The sequence below is a fragment of the Chelonoidis abingdonii genome, chromosome 22 (assembly GCF_003597395.2).
Source record: "Chelonoidis abingdonii isolate Lonesome George chromosome 22, CheloAbing_2.0, whole genome shotgun sequence".
Lineage (NCBI taxonomy): Eukaryota > Metazoa > Chordata > Testudines > Testudinidae > Chelonoidis > Chelonoidis abingdonii.
The window spans coordinates 9,118,959-9,140,320 of record NC_133790.1 but is presented as its reverse complement, the minus strand read 5'-3'; the positions used below and the strand labels follow the sequence as shown (position 1 = coordinate 9,140,320).

The 21,362-nt window shown below is 47.1% G+C and overlaps 1 protein-coding gene across 17 annotated transcripts in view; it reads left to right on the top strand.

The window, feature by feature from the left end:
• NCOR2 (nuclear receptor corepressor 2) overlaps positions 1 to 21,362 on the top strand; it is a 428,298-nt gene that overhangs the window by 282,664 nt on the left and 124,272 nt on the right. For 16 of the 17 annotated variants that reach the window (XM_075060010.1, XM_075060008.1, XM_075060007.1 and 13 more), the window contains 4 exons: positions 1,202 to 1,292; positions 4,296 to 4,474; positions 9,464 to 9,518; positions 11,907 to 12,005. In XM_075060010.1, the coding sequence (XP_074916111.1) occupies positions 1,202 to 1,292; positions 4,296 to 4,474; positions 9,464 to 9,518; positions 11,907 to 12,005 (424 nt within the window). Of the gene's footprint in view, positions 1 to 1,198; positions 1,293 to 4,295; positions 4,475 to 9,463; positions 9,519 to 11,906; positions 12,006 to 21,362 lie in introns of all 17 variants that reach the window. The other variant, XM_075060002.1, reaches the window with a different exon arrangement.

Below are 21,362 nucleotides of genomic sequence, written 5' to 3'. Positions count from 1 at the left end.
TCTAATATTAACAGCCAGGTTTTCATGCTTTTAAAAAAAATTGTTAATGGAAACTTTCTTTGTCTGGGTCTAAGCATTTCCCTGCAGCATTTGCAGCCTGACCATAACCGCGGTGGCCAAGATGACCTGGAGCTAAGCAGAAGTGTAAGGGTGACTGGTTGATTGCAGTGTTCAGGATGAATGAAATGCAAACCTATAGTGGAAAGTCATATGGATTGTAAATATTCCTGGAGTTAATCTAAAGGTTTATCTACATGGAGGTGCAGCGTGTGGCAAGCCAGGGTGTGAATGCACAGCCCAGTAGCCTGCCTGGCCCTAAGTTGCCCGGTGGACACTGCTCCTGCGTACTGGAAATTCCCTAGCACGCTTTGACACACAGCTGCTTAGTGTGCAGCAGGCTAGCGCGCTGTAGATTTACACCCTGGCTTGCCGCACGCTAAGGGCTTGTCTACACCACGCATCTTTTAGTGACCAGGCTGTGTTGACACAGCCTGATTGTTAGAAGTCAGCGTGTGTAAATGCTCTTTTTCGGTACTTTGTTGGCACTTTTGCCAACAAAATACTTCCAGCGCCACGAGCAGGAGAGCGCTTCTGCCGACACAGACGTGTTCACACTGCCACTTGCGTCAGCAAAACTTTTGTCTTTCACGGGGACGCTTTTTTAAGTACCTGTGAAAGACAAAAGTTTTGTCGACAATTTTTCAGAGTAGACAAGCCCTGGTTCTCCCGGTAGACACAGGGGCATGGGTTGGGTTTGGTTTGGTTTTCTTTAATTGTAGGCCCCGACCCTACAAATGCTTCTGGTTGGGTGTGGTGTTGACTCCTGAGACTGCTCCCAGTGGAGTCAGTGGAGCTGCTCGTGGTAGTAAGCACTATACCCAGTAGTGAGTGTTTACACATTTGGATCCTAGGATTTTTTTTTAACCTGGATCTGCTCTGAAACATGGATTTTATGGACTGAGCTTGCTGCTAGTGTAGGTGGGTTTTGGAGTTAAACGGATAGCCGCAGAACGGCTTTGCAGTCGGGCAGCTCTGAGCCACATGTGCGATACCTTCCCTCTCACCTCAAAGGCAGGCTCTGATTCCTGTTTTGACTGCGCTGCCTTTCGAATGCGAGGAGTCCCGGGAAATGATGGAGGCGCGGTGCCAAGTACAGGTCGAGGCATACATTTTTCAGTGTTTCACTCCCATTTCCCAGCAGGGTAGGACAGAGGGGCAGCGGTCTCTCCATGTCGGCCGCACGCAGCGAACACGAAGTGTCCGAAATTATTGATGGGCTCTCGGAACAAGAGGTGAGACCAGGTCACCGTTTCTCCTTCCTTTTTTCCCCGCCCGCCCCATTCCCCCTTCCCTCTGGGGAACTCAGTGCAGTCACAACAGACCCCAATGGTGGAGCTGGTGTTGAATTCAATGAACGTCAGGCTGGGCTGTGTTTAGTAAACATTGTCATGCGCAGAATGTGATTCCCTGACACTTCTGTCAGGACCCTGAGCGGGGCTTGGGGGTGTTAGCAGAATCTGTGAGAGCAAGCAGCATCCCGTTGGAGTGCCCATCAGTGCTGACCTCATCTCACTTCCCATCCTTGTTGCAGGGAAGCAGTGGGATCTTTAAGAGGAATTCAAGTAATGAAATAACAGTCAAGGTGGCAGGGCATTTTGTGCACTCAAATGCATCTCAGGCCATGAACTCCAGCCAGTCATTATTCCTACAAACAGGTTACTCTTTGAAACTGAACTAGGGAGTGGGGGAACAGAGCCCCACAACAGCACAGGCTTGTGGATAATATTTTAATGGGAGATGCTGTTTCCCGAAGGGGATTCCTATGGGATGAATGGTTTGTACATCAGCCAGTCAGATTGACTCTCTGAGTGCTCTGATCATCTCAGGATGTCCCAGCAACATTGGCTTCTCCTGAATCTGGTTTTACAAGGGTTCTGCTTGGCTGGCTCTGATCGCAAACTGTCAAGAATGGGTTCGTGCTTGGGAAGAGACAGCAACTGCTTCCCAGCAATAGTTGAGCTGTTTGCTGCGTGTACTTGCTGTGCCCTTGGCTGGGAGGGAGTTTGCTTTGACCAAGTCCGGGGCTGACCCACGAGCTTAGTTCTCAGAGGCTGGGACAGATAGGCATCATGCTTCAATTCGTTCTTCACAGAGGGGGCCTGATGCGCTTCCTGATCTCCAGGAACTAAAGTACTCAGCAAAGGGTGGTCACTAGTGCTCCATAGTGGAGAACATTTCTGCAGAGGAGCGCGATGGAGCAAACAGCTGGGATGTGCATTATGCCATTCCACCAAGCTTGGGCTATGTCTATACTGAAGCCGGGACAGCGGCCCAGCTGCAGCGCTTCTGTGTAAACATTCCCTACAGCAACGGGAGGGGTTCTGCTGCACTTAATCCACCTCCCTCAGGGGCAGGAGCTAGGCCAACGAGGAATTCTTCCATCACCCTAGTGCAGGCTGCCCCAGGGCTTAGGTCAACATCACTGTCTCACTTGGGGTTGGAGTTTTCACACCCCTGAGCAAGGTCACTAGGTTCACCTAACCTTTTAGTGTCAACTTGTCCGTAGATAGATCCTTAGCTATTGCCTGAGAGCGGCACCAAACAGATTAGAGATCTGATTCAGTGCTGCTCATCGGGGCTGGTCCATCGTGAGCTTAACTGGTGCTAATGATGTCATTACACGGCATGGCTCTGCTCATTCAGTTTTGTTGGCCAGGCTGTGTTTGTCCTGGCCAACATGCTCACTTCGTGAGAACTGGCGCTTACCTCTCATTAAGAGAACATCCTTGAGAGCTAAAGCATTTTGAATGTCATCAAAGGTGTTGCCAGAGTCAGAGTCGTTGCTGTGGAGTTTGAGGATGTGGGAAGCTAAGAGGAAGCTACTTTGTATCAGACAGAGTGCTGTGCCAGACAGCTGTAACTACTGATCTTTGGACCGGCACTTACTCCCATCATCTTCTGTGGTAGGATGTGGAGTTTGTGCATGAATTTGATAGTGAAGCATCAAGACTCTTCACAGAGTGAGAGACTCTCTGGCTAGGTTTACAATTCTCTGAAGTCTTACAAGTTCAGCATTCTCTGAAATATTGACACCTGGTTACAAATCAAGATCAGAACATACCACTCCAGAGCTGGGTTTCCCCGGTCCTTAATCAACGAGGGCCAGATTCTGAGATCCTTACTCACACTGGGTTCGGGTTTGACACCAGGAAGAGCTCCACTGAAGTAAATAGGGACTATTCGTGAACTTTGCTGCCGTTAATAAATTAGAGTAAGAGCATCAGAATCTGCCCCAAAGTGTTTAACAGTGGAGGAAGAAAAGGATTACGGCACCGCAAGAGGCTGTCACTTTTGGTGGCAAAGCTGAGAAGCTGCTGTTTGTTTAAACATCTAACGTGGCAATAAGAAATGCTTGTTGGGATGTGCTGTGAATAGACAAAGTGACCTTTGGGTGAATGTCAGGCGTGAACCTGACTATAGATTGTGTGTTTACCGAGTGGAAATTAGAACCACTTAGTAGCAAATACAGAGTCTAAGAATTGAGCGTTGTGTGGAGAAATCCATTCAGTTATTGCCTCCAGTGCTCTGGAGACATTGCCCGTTTGATTTTCAAACCGCACTGAGAGCAGAAGGGAATTGGAGGAGGGTGTTAGGAAAATTTTCATAAAAAACATGCATCCGATGAAGTGGGTATTCACACACGAAAGCTCATGCTCCAAAACGTCTGTTAATCTATAAGATGCCACAGGATTCTTTGCTGCTGATAAAAACAAAAGGTTCCCATGAAATGAGACTGGCTCCAGACCCATCTTTTCCACCCCGACCCCTTCAGTCCTCCTCCCCATTTGCAAAACAACATTGACCAAGATATTTCCAAAACTGGACCCACTCCTGCTTACATGCAAACTGCGGTTGAGATTTGAGCCACTCTTTGTATGATTTTACAAAATCCAGACCTGACTGACGAGGGCTTGCAAACCCCCAGCGAGCCCTGATTTTTTGCTTGTCTGTAGCTCTGCGCACAGGAATTGGTTTCCGTGGGTCAAACATTTTTACAATGTGTCTCAAGAGCCTTTTATTTCCAAAGGGAAGCTTAAGTATTTCCCTGCTGAGGGTGACAGCTTCTTTCAATATTTTAATTTAGGGTTACTCCAGCAATAAAGCTGTCTAGTGCTTGCCTTTAAAGTCTCCTGTCGCACAGCCTGTCCTTTCACTATGAACATCTGTCCCTTCTAATTCTCCCCTGGGCTCTGTGATGCTGATGAGAACTGTCCCCTTCACTTTCTTTCCCAAAGAACCTGGAAAAGCAGATGCGCCAGCTAGCCGTCATCCCTCCCATGCTATACGATGCAGACCAGCAGCGCATTAAATTCATCAACATGAACGGCCTGATGGATGACCCCATGAAGGTGTACAAGGACCGGCAGGTGATGAACATGTGGAGTGAACAGGAGAAGGAGACCTTTCGGGAAAAGTGAGTGGGCTGACAAATGGCTGACCGTACCCAATGGGAATCGGGTGTTGGGAAGCGTGGCGTACGGGCTGAATAATGACTTGAGCACTGGGCCCTGGGTTGCGCTGGAAATATGGTGGTAGTGGAAAGCAGTGGTAGATTCTGTGGTGACGCCCTGGCTACCAGTGCATGCACTACAGTGTGTTTTGGAAGTTGAATTCCTTGCAGTACTTTGAATGGCTGCTGCTCCATAGATAGCAATGACTGGTGAATCACAAAGGTTTTTTAGAAAAACTCCAAATGGTGTTATCTGTGCTAGGCAGTCTGATAACTTGGGTGAGACTGAACCTAGAAAAAAGGACCCAGATGCACGCGCGAATATGCCCAAAAGGAGCCAATCTAAAGGTTTGGTTTATTACGGGGAGCCATTGGACTAGACACACTGCTTACGAAAAGGGAAATGGATACTTTGAACTAAACAAGGTCACTGGGCTCATCTCATCTCAAGGCTTATCTGGAGAGGTTCTTTGGAGACTTCCAGTCTGTCCTGGTTTTCTCTGTGTCAGGAATACCTTTGATGGCCTTCCTCAGAGTTGTTACTTCCATATGCAACTGAAGCAAGCAATTGCAAAGATGCAGCAAAAAACGCTTACTAAAAACCCTGTATTATTAGCCTTTTAAAATATATGGTGTGTCTCCCAGGCTGTCAAAACTGCAGTATTGCACCTGGAATGATGCAGGGGTTAATTATTTAAAATAAAATGTAAGGAAAATGCAAGGATTAGGCCTGGTTAGTGCACTGGAAGATTCCAACCATGACTGTTGCATCGTCCATGCACAATGGTTTCATTTTTGTCACGATGGGCCATCCGAAGTGCAATACACACTTAAAATACAATTTACAGACATTGACAAAATTCAGCTTGACCTGACTTCAGTCTCTTCAACACATGAAACTGAATGGGACCTTGGATCCTGCAGTTGTTCGTCACCGGCACACTCAGATAAAAATAGGTAACACTTGTAACATGTCTTGGGATCAGTTTAACCAGACTTACTCAGAACTTGAGGCAGATTCCAGTTCCGTTCAAGTTGGACAAAGGTTCAGATTGCTTTATTTTACACAGACCTCTGAGCTTGTCCCAAACTTGGCCGCATGTAGTGCCAGTAGAGAAGTAGAGTGTTGTTCTATTGTTGTTATCGTGATTACAGCTAGAATCCCCAGTTTGCCCTTACTGTGCTGTGCAGACGCACAATGGGAAAAACAATTCCTGCCTTAAAGAACGGAGCATGGACGTACGGCCCTGCCTGAAGACAGAGGGGGTCCTTTTGAAAGCACGACTCACCCATGGTACCAGAAGTCCGAGTGTTAGCAGCCTTGCGAGTGCTGACTTTGAAGAGGCATGTTGTTGTGTGCATTGCTCATGCATATGTATAAAACTGCAGGAAAACCAAGTTTCTTGATCAGCCATTTGTTTGTATGTTTTAGTACATGACAAATAGCCTCAGATCTGTGATATGATCCCACTTTGTTAGCGCGTCTCTGATTCTTTTTTAGCATCTCAGTTTCGCCTTTAGTCACGTACCACAGAAGAGCTCTCCAGGGTGTGGTGTTTATATTTGTATAGATTCACACGCTGGGACACGTGATGTAACAGCCCGCAGCTGCAGATGGGTAGTGTTTAAAAGTGCCTTTACTGTAAGCTCCCAAGCGCTGCATTCCCACTGCTCCGTCCTCCGCACTAGCCACCTCCCACATGCTCAGTGCCCCCATTAATGTTCCCTTGTTGCCCCGGGAAAGCCATCTGCTGGCTGCCGCTCTGACTAGCTCCTGCTCTGCTGCAGTCATTGATTACAGTGACCGTCCTTAGGGCAGTCTGCGTCCTGATTATGGTCTCGCTTCAGCACGTATAAAGCAGGAATAGCTTCACCTAAGTCAGCAGTTATGCTGGGATAATAAAGCCAGTGCAGTTAGACCAGAATCAGGCTCTGTCTCTGTGAAGCCTTTTACGGACGTTGATCGTTCAAACCTGACAACACCCCTGTGAGTTAACCAATCACCTTACACGCTCAGGGAAACTGAGGCAGGGAGGTTCTGACTTGCCAAACACCGTACAGAGATTCGGCAGCAGAACCAAGCTCTGGAGCTGGACTTCAGGCCCCATGTACGTTTCATTAGGACGTTCGGCCTCTTAGACCTCTGCCTTCCATCAGAGAGAGCAGCCAGCCCATACTGTCCAGCTGTTGTCTACAGAGAGTTTTCCCAAGGCAGAGATTTTGCCGATCCTGTAACTCCAAGTCAGACGTGTGACTGCATAGGAGGCCCTCAGGAGGGTTTGACTTGTGGCATGGTGTGTTCTGTCTGCTGTCAGAGAGCTGCTTGCTCTGGGAGCAGCACAAATCCAGCAAGGGGCGCTTCTGGGCTAGGGCAAATTGTGTTGAACTCCCAGCTGAATTCCCATTCCACTGCGCTGAGGCTAAGGGAGCAGTCTTGTCGGGGGAACCCATGGAAGATATTTTGTTTAAACACAGACAGTCCTTAGCCATAGCTAAGCTGGCTTTCCTTTGGCAACACACCAGTCTGTTTTTCCCTTGCAGGCCAGGAATAGCTTATGCCAAACGCTCTTTCGTCCTGTCCCACTTATTACAGAGGAGGGGTTAGTTAGAGGAGCTGTTGCTTTTGCATCGTAGGCTTTCTCCCTGCTGGAAGTGCAGCCGCTCAGAGTCGCTATTAGCTGACATATAGCCTGCTGGCACCATGTGTGTGTTCCACAAAGAGGGAAAAGCCCTTCCAAGCCCCCATCAACCTGTCAGTCGCTTGGGTAACTCAGAAGCAGGCTAACTACTCATGTTGTCATGCAGTTTCAGCAACAAACTGAAATAACTCATGAAAGGAAGCTGTTTTCTCCCCATTTGGGGTTGCGTTGTTTAATTACCCACTGTGCAGTCTTTAAACGTAGGGGGAAGAGAGCGCATTAAAAGCCAGGCTTTAACAGACACAAGTGATGATGCAGCTGTTCAGACAGGCTTTGTTAGCTGGCAACATTTGGAACCTTTTGCCCCTCGTAGTTTGGGGTGTTTCTTACAGTAGTCAGCCCTCTGCCATGCCGGCCAAAAGGTGAGAGGAAATAGGGGTAGTTTATAAGGGATCACAGTTGCATTAGGTGAACTTCCCATGACCCCCTTCCCCGCCCGTACCCAGTGCCGAGGTAACGTGGCACCAGCTAGCATGTTCTGTTCTCTGCACCATGAGATGTTTTTCAGACATGAAGCTGTTAAATCACAGTGAACCCTACACTAAGGATCCTTTCCTACAGGCAAACCTCTGCCTTGGGCAACCACTTCAAAGGATGTCCAAGATTCCCAGACCACGTTTGCTTAGCCTTTGCTTAAAGATCAACCTGTTTCTTGCTGGGCACTTATATGGCCACAGGTTCGACTCCAGATGTTAATTCCACGTTCCCTTAGCACACCACTGCCAGCTTCCGAGATACTGCTCGGGAGACTATGCTCGGTCTTTTCTTGTCCTTCCCCTTCTCAGGCCAGCTTGGGTCTTTGCAGCTGCAGGCCAGTGTTTTTGGCATTAGAGCTCCGGGCTCAATTGCAGCATAAACCAAGCCGCAGGTGATGGCGTCATTCGTCCCTAGATTCTTTGGTAGATCATCCATCATCGTAAGAATATAGATGAGGAAATCTCATGATCATTTAAAGCCATGGCTCCTAACCTCTCTTGGCACATCTATCAGTTCTCATCAGACTATGACAGAAATGCATCTGTGGAGGGTGGCTGAACTGCATAGCCGATGCATCCCTAGCTTTGCAGACCTACAACCGCGTGGCCCTCGCTGAAGGGGGCAGCTACCCTAGCAGAGGCTATTAGAGCCATGAGGCTGCAGAGTAGCTATGTGTGGTGGGGAGGGGATTGTTCCAAGCCCTCCTTATGAGAACACCCTGCACCAAGCCTGTTGTGTGAGCTGCTATGGTCAGCACTGACCCCGATGAATGGCAGGCAGGCAGTGGTGGCGTGTTGGTGCCCAGCACAGGGAGGATGGAGGGGAACACCCAGGACACACCAGAGCCAGAATCCTGGGGTGTTAGCACTGATAGACTTGTTTGGTGAACCCCTGGCTCCATTGAAGTCAATGGCAAAGCTCTTATTGACTCAGTGGGGTCAGAATTGTCACCTCTTGCCTTTCTCAGGCTGGGTGAGCAAAACTTCAGGGAAACAGGCAGGCGAGCCTTTAGGTCTTTTACTGGAAGGGGGCTGAGTGAGTTTGACACTCTCCTAGGAGCGCAGCTTCCGTGCCTGGCTCTCACTTCTCCCAGGGGACTTCTGACCAGCAGCTGGTCCTGGTGGTGCCAAGGCATTTTAATCATGCTTAGTGATTTCCCTGTAACTTCCTGGCAAAGGGAAAACAAATGACCCGTTTCAAACTCCTCGCTCTCTCCTACGCTTGACACTTAAAGGGAATCAGTTGCAATCTTCTGCCTCTCTTTCCTTCGGCAGGGCTTGAGAGAGGCTGGCATGAAGCAGAGTAGTTGTTAGGCCTTCCCGTGGTTTGTGATTTAGCTGATTGCGGAAGACAGCTCCATGGTGCTATCTGCTTCAAGATGCTGAAGTTTCTTGTCCTATTTCTTCTCTTCTTCCCTGCCCTGCTATGCAAATCTGTGGAATAAATGCTAAAATAGTGGGGGCAGGGGTAGGGGAGGAGACATTTTCTCCCTCACCTTCAACTCACAGTCAACAAAACTTGAATGGGCCACATTTAAAGTTCTTCTCTTTCTGGGAAGCTGCCTCATCAGGACAAATAAATATTTTCTCAAACCAATGAGTCACTTGAAAAGCTCCTCGCCACTGCCCTCTGCCTTTCCGATTCCAGGCTCGCTCTGCCAGCAGATGGAGTGCTGCAGGCAGCTGCAAGGCCCGGCTTGGGATCACAAAGGCAAACATGGAGAACAAACAGAGATCTCCCTGCTTTCACTTTAACCTTCTGTCTCTTGTTCTCCTAGGTTCATGCAGCATCCAAAGAATTTTGGTGTGATTGCTTCATTTTTGGACAGGAAGGTAAGTTGGTTTGGTTTGTAAAGAAGTGATTTTAAACCCCTTATCTGTCCCTAGCTGTCTTTTCTTTATCTCAAGTGTTTCTCTAGCACTCGTCCCCAAAGTATCTAATGCACATGGAACTATTCCTCCTGTTGAAAAACCTTCTTTTATAACGCCCTGTGTTGCCACAGAGCCTCTTTCACCAAAGAATCAGAGTCACTTTATAAATCCTGTATTTGCTGTGGAAAGGCAGCCACTTCTGGGGCGGAGGGAGCCAGCAAGGTGGCTGCACACTAGCCAGAGGAGGGAAAGTGCTGGCCAAGGACTCCAGGGCATAGCCCTGCTTTTATGAGAGAACGTGGTACTGGAATGTCTGTGGAGAGCAAGCAAGGACCTTTGTTTTTATGGTCTCATCTGAATGACCCCACATGAAATGAAGTAGATGGGTCTTGGCTTAGCTTGGAAAGGTGCGAGGCGCAGTCAGCTCTAAAGGGATTTAGAGTCCTGGGGTGTCGGGTTATTTCAAACCTACTGTGTAGGCAGCTAAACCCACGCCTTTGCTTTATCCCACATTCTGTAGGCATCTCCCATTGACTGGACTGTCCTGTACTGGGGGTTAGCAGACATTCGCCGTGCCCTGTACAGTGTGCTGCCCCGTCTTGGCTCAGGGCTGGGCCCCAGAGATGATGTGAATAGTAACCCACTGATCTCTTGCATTATCGTTTTTCTTTTTTTAATTCTGAAAAACCATCAATAGCCAAGAGGCTTTTAGTGGTGGGTAGACACTGACAGGGCCTGAGCTCCCCAGTGCGTGTTCCTGATGGATTGATTTACATCAAGGGACTTTCCTGACCCCCACTAGTTGGGCAAACTGAGGAAGTATTTGAAAAGCAGACCCCAGAACATAGTGTATCTTCTGTTCCTCCCAAGACAAGACAAGTAATCTCTATGAGAGCAGGGCAGCCTGGATGTTTGGGTGGTGTCATATTAGTAAATCCTAAATGGGCATCATTATTGCCACTTTACAGATGAGGAAATTGAGGCATAGAGCAGGGAAGTGTCTCGTCCAAGGCCATACAGTAGGTCAGTGGCAGAGATGGGAATAGAGTTCAGGTCTCCCAAGTCCCAGACCAGCGTGCTAGCAAAGAGACTGCCCTTCGTTTAAAAGGATGGGATCTGCTAGGACATGGCCAGCCACGTATTGTCCTTGTTGTCCAAGTTGCAAACCAACTTCTACCTCAGGAGAATATCCTCATAGCCTGGATTAATGCACTCACATTCTGGAGCAGAAAGCTCCACTTCTCATCCCAGCTAGCAAACAGGGCAATAGAGACACAGACCCTCTTCTAGAAAGCCTAGCAGGCACATGGCCTGGAGAACATCAAGGTCTTCCCAGTTCTTCCACGTTACTAAGTCAGATTTGTTATGCCTTGGCTGGTACCCGCAGTCTGCTCTCTCTCCCAAGTTATAACATGTCTCTGCATTTTAGTTATACTCTTTTACAACACAGACTGTAATTATGGGACCCAAGATGCCCACTCGCCTGTTGTGACGGCACTTGGAGAGAGATGCTTAACGTAATAAACTAGTAGATTTTTAAATTTATTTTTCAAACATATTTGTAATAGTTTGCAGTGATCTCAGCCCTTGGAACGTGTGTGTGTATGTAAGTAACAGGGACTATGGAAAGGGATCCAATTAACACTTTAGAACAACCAGACTCTCTCTTGCAAACAGCTTTATTCTCCTTGTGTGAATACAACAGATGTGTCGGCAGGTAGTGTGCAGCCTTCTCATCCTGTTGACAGAGCCACCTGTGTGCATGCAGAGCTGCTCCCCGTGCGTCTGCCTCCTGTACTAGAGCACCGTCGTGTTCCAAACTCCCCCTTTCTCCTGTTTTCTGATGCAACTGGTCCATTGTCGTTGCTCTAGGCCAGGGCCAGCCTCTCTCTGAGCACTGTAATTGGAATCCAGGCAGCAGCTTCTGAATGCAGAGGATTCAGTATGTCAGAGTGACAGTGAAATGTGTTGGGCCTAGCCGTTGTGGGACCCAGCGCTCTATTCTGGACGGCGTGCACTGATAGGAAGGGATCCCAGCTCACACTTTAAAGTTGGCTGGGTGTTGAGTGCCCTGGGCATGCATGGGGACTCGCTCTGTTCCGTGGCTGAGCATTTCTCCTAAATCGCTGGCCCCATACTGAGCTCTCAAGGGAAAGCCTTGCTCTGGGTGAGTGTGGAAATGTTTTTTGCCCTGCATACCTCCGGTAATTGAAGGAAACCCTGCTGTATCAGGGTCTGGAAACTTGCAGTGTGTAGCATGTGCCCAAACACACAGTGCTGGAATCCTGTGCTCTGAAAGAATGCTAGTGTCAAAAATGCCACACGCCGTAACTTCCTGTGCCGTTACAGACGGTGGCAGACTGCGTGCTCTACTACTACCTGACCAAGAAGAGTGAGAACTACAAGAACCTGGTGAGGAGGAATTATCGACGAAGGGGGAAGAATCAGGTAAGAGGTGAAGACGGATGCACAGGACCTTTAGCCCAGGGGTTCTCAAACTGGGGGTCGGGACCCCTCAGGGGGTTGTGAGGTTATTACATGGGGGGGGGTCGCGAGCTGTCAGCCTCCACCCGAAACCCCGCTTCGCCTCCAGCATTTATAATGGGGTTAAATATATAAAAAAGTGTTTTTAATTTATTAGGGGGGGTGGCACTCAGAGGCTTGCTGTGTGAAAGGGGTCACCAGTACAAAAGTTTGAGAACAACTGCTTTAGCCAATCTCTCCTCCTGACCACACAGCAGTAATCCTTTATATTCACAGCCCACAAGATACCAGATCGTTCCTCCTCTCCCCAGGGAGTGAATGGCCTGTTGCTGGCCGCAGTGGCTCTTCCCATCAGGGGACTGATCTTGGAATTGAAAAGCTATTTGGATGTGTTTTACTGACTGGCTCTCAAGGTGTTGTCGTCTGGGAAACAGTGACATTTATATATTCTCCTCCTCCGCAGCTTATCAGTAGATTTAGAAAAGGGACTATTTAAAAAGGGAATTAGTGCTTGTGAAAGACTCTGAGAGGCTGGAGTCCTCTGCGTACACAGTAGATACCGTCTAGGCAGTAGAATAAGTTTCCCCAAGCTGTCTACCAATGCACCTCACTGCCACGGCTCTAGGGACCCACCAGCCTTGCAGGTGAGAAGAATATTCAGTCTCCTTGGGACATTTAGATCTTTGCCTCCCTCAGACTGTCAACAAAGGTAACCATTGTGGCAGTGGCTTTTGTGATATGGATCCTTGAGATGGATCTGCTCCTTGGGAACTCAGCTGAGACCACTGAGCTCATTTCACAGAAAACCAAAAAGAATTGTGGCATGTGGTCACCCTGTGTGGTCAGCTCCAGGGCTAGATGAAAGGTCACGTGAACTTTGCTGCTGAGATTTTCCAACCTGTCTAAGGGGACTGGGTGTCTACGTCTCTTAAGCAGCATCGACCATCTCAGCCCACGTCTTTAACCCAGTGGAAAGTGTTCTGGTGAATCCCGACCCTTTAGGAACTGTCCATTTCATAGAACGGGGGGTTGGGAGAATCTATTTAGATAACGTGATGCTAGGGAGGGGAAAAAAGGCTAATGCCATTCTTTCTTCTCGTATTATACTACCAACATAAGCAGTTCATCCTGATACCTTGCCATAAGAGGTACTTGTCTGATTGGAAGGGAGATAGGTAGCTTTGCCCCAGTTTAATCTCCACAGCATTAAGACATCAGAATAGTTAGCACATGATGAATACCACAGACTGGCCCAATTTTTTCATCTTTTTTTTTCAGACTTAGAAATGGAAAAGGCCTATTAGGTGATCCATCTCCCTGCAAACACGGGATGGTTCCCTGCAGTACATTTTATAGTGTTGACTGTGGTCCGTTTTGTTAGATCACAGCAACTAGGATGTGAGGCCACGCTCGTTTCTTGTTCATATCAGAGGCACGTGGCTAATTCTGATTTCAGTGTTGAGCAAGTAACAGGCACAGGAAGTGAATTTACCGCCCTCCTCAGCTTGTAGATGTGCACCTGTGTGGTGACATACCTGCATATACGTCACTTAGCCTGTTTTATTTACATTTCAGGTTATAAACCATACTTGGTTACAAAAAGTCCCTGAGGGCTTGCTTGCTCACAATTAATGAATGGGCCGATGTGCGATCGCTAGAAGTAGAGTTCTGTCATTTTAGAGGCTTGTAAATGTCAAGCATTTGGAATTTGAGAATATTAATTAAAATAAGAGTGTTGGATCAGAAGTTTTAAAGGGGTATATGGAATAATCAAGCCTTTATTAAATCTGTTATGATTACCAAGCGCCCAGAAGTGTGCTGGGTGCTTCACAGAAAAAGGAAAGCTGTGTGGACGGATCTTCCATGGGTGTAATTTGGCATCGTTCTGTTGAAATCAGTGCATGGGTTGATTGGAGGTGGTGAAGCACAAGGAAACAGTGAGACGAAACAGGGTCAGAATGAGAATTTGTGATCTCAGTGCATAAGGTTTCCAGAAACCCTGCAGCTGTCTGAACAACAGGAGAAAGGGGGCTTCTTCGTAACATCAGTCTGCATTCCACCTTGGTAACTAGAATTGATGCAGTTAAAGCATTGAATTTGCCATTCTAGATGGAAGAGATTTGAACATGAGAAACTGGGATTTAGTAGAGGAAAAAAAAAGAAATTTAGTGTTTGTTGTAGCCGAGCATGCAGCTGAATTCGGATAGAATTCGCATTTCAGCTGGGTCTTTAGTTGCTCTGTGTTTTTGAGAAGGCAATAATGGTGGTTTTATTTGCTTTGAGGAAAGAGGGGAGCCCAGGGTGGGTAGGAGATAATTATGACATGAAATGAGATTTTCTAGTGTCAAGACTGTCATTGTGGTCTAGTTATTAGAAAATAAATTTTAAAAATTCCCATAGCTGCTTTGGCCGATTGTCCCCTGCCAAAGGATATTCCTCGTAAAGCTGCTATTTACTGCTGAAATAGCTCTTGCTGCAGTCAGGGACTTCGCAGGCTCTACATAATAAGACCAAGAAGGTTGGTGTTCTAATTCAGAATGTGGGCTCAATGGTTGGTATGTTTTCCAAACTAGAATGAGAGAAAAGTGAGCAAATCTGATATACTGTCATTCCTACTCCCCGCCCGCCCACCAACATGCTAACACTCTCTAAAAGAATGACTTTGAATTCAATTTAAAAAATCACACTGCAGTGCCCTCTGGCCTTTCAGCACTGGATCATTTAACAATTTAAGGGCAATTCGTAATCCTGAAGTTAGAGTCTTAATACCTTAACCCAAGATAGAGTACAAAGTGAATTACATACTGTCTTTTTGTCTGTGTTTTGTCAGGTGTTCTACAAGCAGATAACAAGCTTAGCTAATACACATGAGCTTGTCTTAATGCGGGATTTTAACTTCCCTGGTACCTGTTGGAAGACTGTTACATAATATGCAAAGCATAATATGTCCTGCAAGTTCTTAGCATGTGTAGGGAACAACTTTCTGATTCAAAAAGTTTAGGAAACAGTTCGGGAGTCATCCATTTGATCCGGTTTTGACCAACAGAGATGAATTAGTTGCAAAGGGGAAGATGGTTGGGAATTTGGGAGGAAGTGAAAGAATTCAAGATCCTAAGGAAAGGAGAACACGACAACAACAAACCAAGGACACTGGATTTCAAAAAGGCAGATTTCAACCAGCTCAGAGAAATAGGAGGCAGGATCCTATGGAAGGACCAGTTAGGAAGAAAAAGAGTCAGAGGGCTGGCAGTTGCTAAAAGATGTAATACAGGAGGCTCAACATTAAGCTATTCCAACACAGAGGAAAGAGAAAAGCCACAGAAGGCCAGCGTGGCTGCACAAGGAACCTTTTAGCTATCTAAAAACCAAAAGGGATCCATCCAGGCGCGGAGGGGCATGTCCCCAAGGAAGTATAATGGGAATAGTGCAAGCGTGTAGGCACAAAGTCAGGAAAGCCAAGGCAAAAACTGAGTTACAGCTGGCAAGAAATGTTAGAGACAACCAGAAGGCGTTCTGCAAATAGGTTAGACAAAAAAAAATCAGGGATGGTATGTGTCCTCTGCTCTATGGAGAAGGTGAGCTGGTAACAGAGGATGATAGGAAGGCAGAGCTGCTTAATGCCTACTTTGTTTCAGTCTTCACACGAAAAAGTACATGTGACCAGATAGATGACTAGTGAAGTTATCATAGACAATAAAGGGAGAGGGATGTAGATCAAGATAAGTAAAGAACACGTCAGAGATCTTCTGACTAATGTGAATGAATTCAGATCAGCGGTGCCTCTGCTATTCACCCCAGGGTGCTGAAGGAATTAGCTAAAGCAATCTCAGAGCCACTGGCAATATTATTTGCAAACTCAGGGATGATGGGAGAGGTCCTGGAAGCCTGGAGCAGGGCTAACGTGATGCTCATCTTTAAAAAGGAGGGGAAAGGAGAACCTGGGGAACTATAACCAGTCAGCCCGACCTCGATACCTGGGAAGCTACTAGAGCAATGTCTAAAACATTCAATTTGCGAATACCTGAAGGGGTGATCGCTAGCAGCCAGCATGGATTTACCAAGTACAAATCATGCCAAATCAGCTTGATTTCCTTCTTTGACAAGATAACTGGTTTAGTGGTTAGGGGGAATTCAGTGGACATAATATACCTGGACTTTAACAAGGCTTTTGATACAGTACCACATGACATTCTGATAAGTAGCTGGAGAAATGCAGGCTCGATGGAACTGCCATTAAGTGGATACATAATTGGTTAACAACTGCAAACAGAGTGACTATGAATGGAATGTCAGATTGGAGGGCGGTCTCAAGTGGGGTTCCACAGGGATCTGTAGTGGGTTCAGTGTTGTTTAACATCTTTATCAATTACCTGGATGTAGGAATACAGAGCATACTGATCAAATTTGCAGATGACACAAAGCTATGGGGGAGGATTGCCAACACTTTGGAAGGTAATGCTAAATTTCAAAGGGATCCTGATAAATTGGAGAACTGGGCTATAGACAACAAAATGAAACTCAACAAAGACAAATGTAAGGTGCTACGCTTAGAGAAGAAAAACCAAATGCACAAATACAGAATGGAGGATAACTGGCTTGGCAGCAGGACAGCTGAGAAGGATCTGGGAGTTGTGGATCACAGCCTCAATATGAGTTAGCAATGTGATGCTGTTGCAAAAAAAGCAAATGCAATTTGAAGTTGCATTAACAGAGGCACAGCAGGCAAATCACGGGAGGTGATTGTACTGCTTTACTTGGTGCTGGTTAGGCCTCAGCTGGAGTACTGTGTCCAGTTTTGGTCACCAATATATAAAAAGGATGTGGAGAAACTGGAGGGGATCCAGAGGCAAGCGACAAAGATGATCAAAGGGATGGAACGCAAGCCATGTGAGCAAAGGCTGAAGGAACTGGGTATGTGTAGTTTGGAAAAGAGGAGATTAAGGGGGGGATATGATAAGGGTCTTCAAATACTTGAAAGGCTGCCTTAATAAGATGGAGAAAAATTATTCTCGCTTGTGACAGAGGGCAGGACAAGAGGCAATGGGTTCAAACTACAGCATAGCAAATTTAGATTAAATTTCAGGAAAAACTTCCTAACGGTAAGAACAGTAGGACAATGGAACAGACTGCCTAGGGAAGTCATGGACGCTCCTTAGCTGGAGGGTTGCAAAAGGAGGCTGGAGCCTCCAACAGATGTCCTGGATGGGTTAGACGCCTCAAATGCTGCATCTTGGTGGGGGGGTTAGACCAGATGATCCTTGTGGTCCCTTCTAACTCTGTGGTTCTATGAGTCTGAATTTTTTAGCTTTTCAAAAACACAGGTTTCTAATATATAATTTCATCATCACTCTGCAACTTTTTTTAAAAAATCCGATCACATGTTACTATACACGTTGCTAAACAGAAGCATACACCAGGTTGAACTGAAATTTACATGCAGGCACACATGCATGGGGGGTGTGGGTGGAGGTATAAACTCTTCAGGACTTCCAAGACACAGTCTCCTTCAATGACTTACTCAGCTTCAAATTCACCTCATGGTATGAGGGAACCCATTGCTGCAGTCTTGTGTACGTGGAGAATCTGACTGGCTTAGCTCTAGCCGAATAACTATTATGCTATTCCAGCCTAACTTCCCCATGTAGGTGCTCTGTTTTGGAATAAAAATGACTTAATTCCATTACAAATTACTCCATACAGCCTAGTTACTGTAGCATAAAGTCCCTTTTATTCCAGAATCAAGTGCCTAGCCAGAGGAGTATACCTGAGAAGCTACAACACGCTAGTAACTGCAGTAGCTGTGCCAGTCAGTTTCCTCGCACAGACAAGCCCTAAATGAAAGCCCCCCTCCAACTGCAAGAAGGCAGGTGGGGCAGTGTCAGGATGCAGTGGATTGTCCGGCTGTTGAAGGTCACCAGTTGACTCAGACAGTAAGAGGGTGCCTGTGATGTTTCTCCTCACGCCTCGTCCAAAGTGTATCAATCAGGATATTGGGCTCGGGGTCAGTTTCGTAGATCAGCTGCTAACTAAGCCAACTGCCATGGCCAGGATGATTCAGAGGTAAATGAAGTCATCTGGCTAAATGTAAACCCCCCAACGCTGAGTCCCTGGGCAGGCCCACAGGATATGCTGTCATGACTCCTGCTTGGTGTTGCAGTCAGCACTCAGATATTCCACAGTGAAAGCTGCTTCCTCGAAAGTGTCAGAGCTAATGAACATTCTGTATCCTCTCCACTGACAGCAAAACAAACTGCCCATCCGTACTGCGCAGGAGACCACGGCTGTATTTTCCCCTATGTAGTGACATTTGAGCCGGCATGTTGTAGTGAATAAAGCAGGGAGCTGGAGCCAGAAGTCCTGTTCCAAGTGACTACGAGTGACTCACTGTATGACCTTGGCCCTTGGGCAGCTCGAATAGTTCTTGCCAGGCCTGAGAAACATTTTCCCATGCCCACCCTCCCCTGCCCTCTGCCAAAAAAGCAATTGCAGTATTGTCCCGCACCCAAAAGAAACCCATTTCTTGTCCCTCGTGGTCACTGCAGTAATGTGAAGGAACAACACAAGCTCTGACTTTATAAACACGCCGTTCATTTTACGTAAACAGACTGTTAAACTGTTGAGCTATTAAATATCTGCAGCAGAGACATGGCATGTTGGGCAAACTTTCCTTACGTTGTGTGTGTCTGACTCCATTTATTGGATGGATAGACGTAAGGCATATTAGGAGTTCATATCCTCGCTCGTTTCACCTGCTTGTCCTGTCAGCGCACTTCCATGGCTCAAGATTACTTATAAAGAGCAAGATCCTCCTGTAAATCGATGGAACCATAGACGTCAGCAGGAGCTCGGTCGATTTATACCGGACAAGGATCTGACCCTAAGATCAACAAGTTGTTTACATGAAGAATATATAGCGGGATCTAGGTACCTCGCTTCCATTGAAATCATGGGATTGGGTGTCTAAATATCTTTACAAATCTGGCCCATAAATCTTAAATTTACCTTTCCTTAGTTTCTCAGATCCATTTTTTCCCCTAAACCTTTCGTTGCTATAAAGGAAGAAGTTTTCAATACAATATCAGAGCCCCGGGTCCATCCTGTAAGCAGTACTCGCACAGTACCTTGTCTGCAAAGCGTGGGAATGGGACACGCTGCCTTTAGTGGGACTTAAGCATGTGCTTAAAGTTGAGTGAGCGCCCGAGTGCTTTGCCTCACTGCTAACGAAACTACTTACGTAGGTGACAGTTACTTGTGTGAGGGACTCGGAACCTGCCGTGTTAGGGGCTGGGAGGGCCTCAGTAACCAGTTTAATATCACCAGCTTGGGTTTGGTTTGCCAATTCCCAGGCTCGTGCAGCATGTAGGACCTCTCTCACAAGGAAGTCAAGGTGCTCAGGATCAAGTCCCAGACCTAGCTCACTTTCCATAGAGGCAGGTAATCCTCTTGCGCTGGAGCACGGTAATGGATCCTGACGGGCAGGCCGTTTGTGTTTGACCGAATCCCTTGTCGGAGCCACAGACTTCAGAATTTTTAACTGAACTTTTGTTGTCAAAGTTACTCCTCATAGAGAGCAACATGTTTCTGCTCGAGGCAGAGGGCCAGATGGGGCCATTTTGTTTTTAAGCCAAAATCCCCACTGGGAATTTTTACTTGGAAACTAATGGCACCGGATGACTCAGAGCTTTTAGAAGCCACCACTTCTGATAGGGAAACATATCTGTTTCTGGGGAAGCCACCACCTACACATCTTCTTCAACTCAGAGTAGGCTCATCCTTATATTGAGGCAAATTGCAAGGGTTCCCCCCTCCTCTCCCACCCCAGGGAAAACCTTATGCTTTGGCAAATAAATATCCCATTTTTATGGATCATCAGAACTCCTTTCTTTCCCCCCCCCCCCCAAATATAACATCCCAGGGAAAAATCATCTCACCATTTATAGGTGAAGATCCAGAAATCAGTTTAAAAAAAAAATCTGTTTTCTTCACAAAGGTTCGAACTGGCCATGGAGACTGATCTACTCTGTGACCCCTAGAGATGGTTTCTGCAGGTCAGGATGGAGGTGTGCTCTGGGGCGGTGTGGGAGAAGCCTGCACTGTTGCTGACCTGTTCTCTTAGTGAGCTAAGGCTTGTAAATCTGGCATTTTTCGGCTGCAGTCTGACTTCAAACAAAGAATCATGCAGGGAGGAAGGATGGTTGGTGCTGAAGTTTGGGTGCTGGCTGGGGACCTGGGCACCAGGGTTCAATTTCCTGTTTTGCCGCAGACTTCCTGTGGGGGGAGTCACTGCGCCTCTGTGTCTGTGAAATGGGGATAATAGCACTTCCCCAGCTCACAGGGGTAAAGCTTGTAAGGGCCCCAGATATTCCAGTGATGGGGGGCGCCCCGTGGGTTCAGCAGGTAGGTGGTGGTAACTGAAATGTGGAGACATACTCTGCTGTTCAAGCAGGCTTTAGAAATGAGGCGTGAGTGGGTATGAAATGGACGGTGCATGCCACGAGGGATCTGGTTGAAGGAGAACATTCAAAATCCAATATTACTTTACATCAAGTCCTTACGGGAATCCTGAATGTGCTACTTGGCTTTTAGTGCATCAGCTCTGGTTTCCTGCCACTCTGGGCTCGTGCCTCCCCCAACGTCCTTCGAGCACACTCATGGAAATGTGTCTTCACCCCCCTCCCTGCGCATCTCTCCCCAACCCTCCCCCCCGTCTTGTGCTACAGTTTCTCCTCCATTTCAATAACTCATCCAACGTTTTCCAAACACAATAAAAAGAATGCCCTAAACACATTCCCATTAACCCAGCCACATTGTTTGGCAATTAAATAAGAATGATATGGCCATATTTGGGAGAAAATTCAAGTCAGACTGTGCCACTGTGGAAGGGTTAGTATGTGTTCCGGGGGTGGGGGGGTGTCTATTTACTGCCTAGCAAGGAGCTGGCAGCGCAAAAGTAGCAGGAGGATGTTGAGGAGTCTCATGAGGGATCTGGGGGACTGGTCGACGCTGGCGACTTACATCAACATCGCTGCGTCTATCAGGGGGCACCGTGCTACTGGAGGCAGGAAGGGAAGCCTGGAGAACTCGCAGTTCTTCATCCTTTGAAAGCATTGATGCAAAGTGCTGTTCAATCAGATCATATCTGTTCTTGGACCGATTTCTGTTGGTGGAAGGTACAAGCTTTTGAGCGACACAGGGCTTGTCTTCAGGCCTGGGGAAGGGAGCAGTGTCTGAGCTACGTACAAGTTGGGGCAGATTTTTAGGCAGAAGGGGTCAAGGTGGGAGGTGATGGCTTGAAATGAATTGGGCAATTGGGGGTTAGAT